General features: G+C 56.1%; 1 protein-coding gene across 5 annotated transcripts in view; it reads right to left on the bottom strand.

Moving 5' to 3' along the window:
* Positions 1–5,928, bottom strand: part of TYK2 (tyrosine kinase 2) — a 31,842-nt gene that overhangs the window by 2,931 nt on the left and 22,983 nt on the right. For 2 of the 5 annotated variants that reach the window (XM_017855924.1, XM_017855925.1), the window contains exons 18-23: positions 4,789–4,939; positions 2,675–2,781; positions 2,213–2,405; positions 1,694–1,812; positions 1,093–1,265; positions 633–750 (exon numbers count right to left, since the gene is read on the bottom strand). In XM_017855924.1, coding sequence (XP_017711413.1) covers positions 633–750; positions 1,093–1,265; positions 1,694–1,812; positions 2,213–2,405; positions 2,675–2,781; positions 4,789–4,939 — 861 coding nt within the window. The remainder of the gene's footprint in view (positions 1–632; positions 751–1,092; positions 1,266–1,693; positions 1,813–2,212; positions 2,406–2,674; positions 2,782–4,788; positions 4,940–5,928) is intronic. The other 3 variants (XM_017855926.1, XR_001882215.1, XM_017855927.1) reach the window with 3 other exon arrangements.

Genomic DNA, 5,928 nt, shown 5'->3' with positions numbered 1-5,928 from the left:
TTGAGATGGAGTCTCCCTCTTGTCACCTAGGCTGGAGTGTGGTGGCATGATCTCGGGCTCCCTGTAACCTCGGTCTCCGGGTTCAAGCGATTCTCCTGCCTCAGCCTCTCGAGTAGCAGGGATTACAGGCACACACCACCATGCCCAGCTAATTTTTTTGTATTTTTAGTAGAGACGGGGTTTCACCATGATGGCCAAGCTGGTTTTGAACTCCTGACCTCAAGTGATCCGCCCGTCTCGGCCTCCCAAAGTGCTAGATTACAGGTGTGAGCCACACCGCGCCCGGCCTAACTACATGGTCTCACTCTGTCGCCCAGGCTGGAGTACAGTGGCGCCATCTCAGCTCACTGCAAGCTCCGCCTCCTAGGTTCACGCCATTCTCCTGCCTCAGCCTCCCGAGTAGCTGGGACTACAGGCACCCGCCACCTCGCCCGGCTAGTTTTTTGTATTTTTTAGTAGAGACGGGGTTTCACCGGGTTAGCCCGGATGGTCTTGATCTCCTGACCTCGTGATCCGCCCGTCTTGGCCTCCCAAAGTGCTGGGATTACAGGCTTGAGCCACCGTGCCCGGCCTTACATGGTTTTCTAATTGCCCTAGCAAACTCCCGGTGGGGCTGCGGGCCTGGCTCTCACCGTGGGGGGGCTCTGGCTGGAGTCACAGTGCGTCAGCAGCTCATACAGGGTCACCCCGAAGGACCAGACATCGGACGCATAGTAGAACTTATACTCCTTCAGGCACTCTGGGGCATACCTAGGGGAAGGGGGGCACTCAGGCCTCGGGGGGCTGCACTGAGGGTTGGGGGATCAGACCAGGCTGAAGCCCTCACCTGAGACTGAAGGACCCTCTGGGCTCAGTTGGGACCCACCCTAAAGAGCGCAGCCTGAGCGGGGTGAGGTGTTCATTGCCTAGGCCGGGTTAACCCTGCTCACAAGGCCAAGTTGCACTCTATACACAGCCCCTTGCCTCCATAGGCCCCACCCCCACACGCACTTCACCGAGACCATGCCGTCATGAGACTCAGCATCCGTCCACTCCACCCTGCCTGTTCCAAGTGACCCCAGCACCCCCTCAGACTGCACCCCGCCTGGTCACCAGAACACGGGGCTGTCCCCATCCTCGCGCACGCGGTAGTACTCGTGGCCTTCGGGCACGGCCTTGGCTAGGCCAAAGTCCCCGATCTTGACCAGCTTGTCGTTGTCCAGCAGCACGTTGCGCGCGGCTAGGTCTCGGTGGATGTAGTGCTGTGCGTGCAGATAGGCCATGCCCTGGGGGCGGGGCAGGGCTCGTCAGTTTCAATAGGGCGGGTTTCGGCCGGGGGCGACTGCAGGACCTGAGCAGCCAGGAAGGCTGGGGGACAGTCAGGTCAGGCCTGTGGCTACCCGGCCGCTGGAGAGGGCTGGATGGCATGTGGCACCAAGCAAAAGGAGGTTAAGCCAGAAAGCAGGGACGGGGCTAGACTAGCAACTCTGGGCAGGAGGGCGAGTTGGGAGGCGCCAAGCCTGCAGTGCATGGTCCCTTGGGGGAGGGGGTGTGGCTGAGCGAGCCGACCAATTCGGAGGTCAGCGCAAGGACAAGAGGGCCTGGGCAAATAAGCAGGGGCGGAGCGTGAGAGCAGACTGCACCCGACAGCTGAGGCCAGCCCAAGATGAAGAGGAAGGGGCAAGCTCCAGAAGCAGGGGCGGGGCCGACCCACCTCGCAGATCTGCTGGGCGAAGAGCAGCAGCTGGGCCAGCCCCACGCTGTGCCGGGGCAGGTAGTCTCGGAGGCTGCCCAGGGGCACGTACTCCATGACCAGCTGCAGCGACTTCTCGCCTGCCGCGGAGAGGGGCGGCCCCGGTGGGGGACGATAAACGGCGGGCCGGGGACCGCCTACCCTGAGCCCAGCAGAGCCCCTCCAAGGTCGGGAGGGAAGGCCAAGACCCGCGCACACCAGACCCAGTCCTCAGGTGGGATGGACCCATCCAGAACCCCATTCTCACTTGAGGGAGCTGCTGGTGGCTCCCGTCCATCCTGGCCCCAGCAGGTAACACCCCCCAGATAGGAAGGAGGCAGCCTGACCACGCTCACCCAGCTGCCAAGAATCGCGTCCTGCAGCCTGGGGTTGAGAGTGTCTAATTGGCTAGGCCAGACTGGCCCCGCCCACAAGGCCACACCCCCCCCACGCTCTAATCAACCCCCCTCGAGTATCTAGGGCTCGCCGGGCCCCGCCCACCTTGGTCCTCGCAGCAGCCCTTGTACTTGACGATGTGCTCGTGATAGAGCGTACGCAGAATCTCAATCTCCTGCTTCCAGCCCGAGCGGTGCTGGGGGCCGCAGTCTGCCTTAAGGGCTTTCACCGCCACCATCTCGCCAGTGCCGTCGTTGGTCGGATCGTAGCAGTACAAACTGACCTTGCCGAAGTGACCCTGGTCGGGAGCGCACCAGGGTCAGCTCCACCTCCCCAATCCCTGCACCACTTCCCCAACCCCTGATTTCCCAGGCCACTCCTCCAGGCAGATCCTTTCGGAATACCCCAGGCCCAGCCCACTCCGCGCTATTAAGACTCTGTGGCACCTAGGCCAGGGAGGGTCCCACCCACATCTCCTGAGAATCACCTTAGGCAGGTATTTATCCTCAACTCCCAAACTCCTCCCCGACCAGGTGGGCCTTTTAGCAGCCCGGGCCCCTCCCTCACCTCGCCCAGATCTCGGATCTTTTTCAAATAGCGCTTGTGGAAAACCGTAGGGTCTGACGCCGATGAGTCCGGGTTCACAATCAAGACGTCAGCAAGATCTGGAAGAGCTGCGGTTCGTAAAGGCCTGACCCCGATCCTTTCCCCAGCAGGCACACACTTGGGAGTCACAAAGCCAGCCACAGCTACCCCAGGATCCGATCCCAGAGGTAAGAAAACTTTTTCCTGCAACAGCTGAAAGAGTCCACTTACTGTCCAAAATGATGCAGAGTTGGCTGCATCAAAACTGACATCTGTTTGGGAGGCTGAGGCGGGAGGATCACTTGAGCCCAGGAGTTCGAGACCAGCCTGGACAACATGGTGAAACCCCATCTCTACAAAAAAAGTTAAAAATAAAATAAAATAAAATCAGCCAGGTGTGGCAGCGCGTGCCTGTGGTCCCAGCTACTCAGGAGGCTGAGGTAGGAGGATCGTTTGAGCCCAGGAGTTTTGAGGCTGCAGTGAATCTGGGCTACAGAGAGAGACTGTCTGGAAAGAAAGAAAGAAAAGAAAGAAAAGAAAGAAAAGAAAGAAAGAAAGAAAGAAAGAGAAAAGAAAGAGAAAAAACAGAAAAACCTGACATCTGGAAGTTCTGAGACTGGATAGAAGGCACAGATATTTCATAGAGAAAAGAGAAAAACTGGTCAGGTATGGTGGCTGACACCTGTAATCCCAGCACTTTGGGAGGCTGAGGCAGGAGGATCCCTAGAGCTCAGGAGTTCCAGGCGGCAGTGAGCCATGATCGTGTCTGTGAATAGCCACCACACTCCTGCCTGGACAATATAGCAAGACCTGGTTTTTAAAACAAAAAAGAGAAAGAAAAATATGATATGACCAGTTGAAAATGGCATATGAGGCTGGGCACAGTAGCTCATGCCTGTAATCCCAGCACTTTGGGAGGCTGAGGAGGGTGGATCACCTGAGGTCAGGAGTTTGAGACCAGCCTAGCCAACATAGTGAAACCCCGTCTCCACTAAAAATACAAAAATTAGCTGGGCATGGTGGTGGACGCCTGTAATCCCAGCTACTCGGGAGGCTGAGGCAGGAGAATTGCTCAACCCGGGAGGCGGAAGTTGCAGTGGGCTGAGATCACGCTATTGCACTCTAGCCTGGGCAACAAGAGCAAAACTCCATCTAAAAAAAAAAAAAAGAAAGAAAGAAAGAAGGAAAGAAAAAGAAAATAGGCCAGGCGCAGTGGCTCACGCCTGTAATCCCAGCACTTTGGGAGGCTGAGGCGGGTGGATCACGAGGTCAAGAGATCGAGACCATCCTGGCCAACATGGTGAATTCCCGTCTCTACTAAAAATAAAAAAATTAGCCAGGCATGGTGGCGGGCGCCTGTAGTACCAGCTACTCGAGAGGCTGAGGCAGGACAATTACTTGAACCCAGGAGGTGGAGGTTGCAGTGACCCAAGATTGCACCACTGCACTCCACCCTGGCGACAGAGTGAGACTCCGTTTCAAAACAAAAAAAAAGAAATAAAATAACGTATTAATTTTTTAAAGAAAACAATACAAAAATTAAAAAAAAACTGCAAGGGTCTACATCCCTAAACCAAAGAAGTTGTGTCTCTCCCCAGACAAAACATTAAGGAGGCCAGGCGCAGTGGCTCACACCTGTAATCCCAGCAATTTGGGAGGCTGAGGCAGATAGATAGTTTGAGGTCTAGAGTTTGAGACCAGCCTGGCCAACATGGCAAAATCCCACCTGTACTAAAAATACAAAAATTAGCCGGGCATAGTGGCACGTGCTTGTAATCCTAGCTACTTGGGAGGCTGAGGTGGGAGGATTGCTTGAACCCAGGAGGTGGAGGTTGCAGTGAGCCAAGATCGCGTCACTGTGCTCCAGGCTGGGTGACAGAGCAAGATTCCATCGCAAAATAAATAAATAAATTAATTAATAATAAATAAAGGAGAGCTCAGGGCAGCCAGGCAGGGCATGCTTATGAATGCCACTGCAAGAAATTCGCACACACCCTGAACCACTGTGCAGACACCTCTCGTGCGCTGTAGGCATACAGCAGGGATCCCAGCCCCGTCCCACTTCCCCAGGGTCCCAGCACTGGGATGGAGCTCACTGTGGGGCTGCAGCCGGGTGAGGTCACGCAGGATGGTGCGGAATGAAGGCCTCTGGGTTGGCTCATAGGTCAGACACTGGCTGGTGAGTGTGGCCAGCTCTGGGCAGGAGGGCTCGGGCAGCCGGTGCTGCCTCTGGTAGAAATGCTCCTTCTGTTGGGGAAGGGACTCAGAGGAGTCAACATCCTCCCCTTGCCCCCACCCCTTCCCCAAGAGGCAGAGTCAAGCCCCCACAGTGGACCGCCAGGTGCCCACTCTTATCAGTCCCATTATACAGATGAGGCAACTGAGGCTCCACAAAGTGGGAGGACGTGCTCACAGCCGCAGAGCCAGGCCTAGGACCCAGGTCCAGTGATTATGCAGAGCTGGAGTGTCACAGACAGCCTCCGGCCCAGAGGTCCCCTCCCGCCCCTCCTGTAGACCTCAGCTCCTCAATACACTGAAGCCTCAGCCTTTGCACAGGCCATGCACTCTGCCTAGGCTGCCCTTCTTAGCTGGACTTGTTGGCATAATTCTACACTTAGATAAAACCTTTTCTGGGACCGGGCACTATAGCTCATGCCTGTAATCCCAGCACTTTGGGAGGCCGAGGTGGGCAGATCACCTGAGGTCAGGAGTTCAAGACCAGCCTGAACAATATGCTGAAACCCTGTCTCTACAAAAAACACAAAAATTAGCCAGGCGTGGTGGCATGTGCCTATAATCCCCTCTACTCGGGAGGCTGAGACAGAAGAATCACTTGAACCCGGAAGGCGAAGGTTGCAGTGAGCCGAAATCATGCCATTGCATTTCAGCCTGGGCAACAAGGCGAAACTTCGTCTTAAAAAAAACAAAAAAAAGGCCGGGCGCGGTGGCTCAAGCCTGTAATCCCAGCACTTTAGGAGGCCGAGACGGGCGGATCACGAGGTCAGGAGATCGAGACCATCCTGGCTAACACGGCGAAACCCCGTCTCTACTAAAAAATACAAAAAAATTAGCCGGGCGAGGTGATGGGTGCCTGTAGTCCCAGCTACTTGGGAGGCTGAGGCAGGAGAATGGCGTGAACCTGGAAGGCGGAGCTTGCAGTGAGCTGAGATCGCGCCACTGCACTCCAGCCTGGGCGACAGAGCGCGACTCCGTCTCAAAAACAAAAAACAAAAAAC

The sequence above is a fragment of the Rhinopithecus bieti genome, unplaced genomic scaffold (genome assembly GCF_001698545.2).
Source record: "Rhinopithecus bieti isolate Rb0 unplaced genomic scaffold, ASM169854v2 scaffold_42598, whole genome shotgun sequence".
NCBI classification, from domain to species: domain Eukaryota; kingdom Metazoa; phylum Chordata; class Mammalia; order Primates; family Cercopithecidae; genus Rhinopithecus; species Rhinopithecus bieti.
This window is presented reverse-complemented; position numbering and strand designations above follow the sequence as displayed.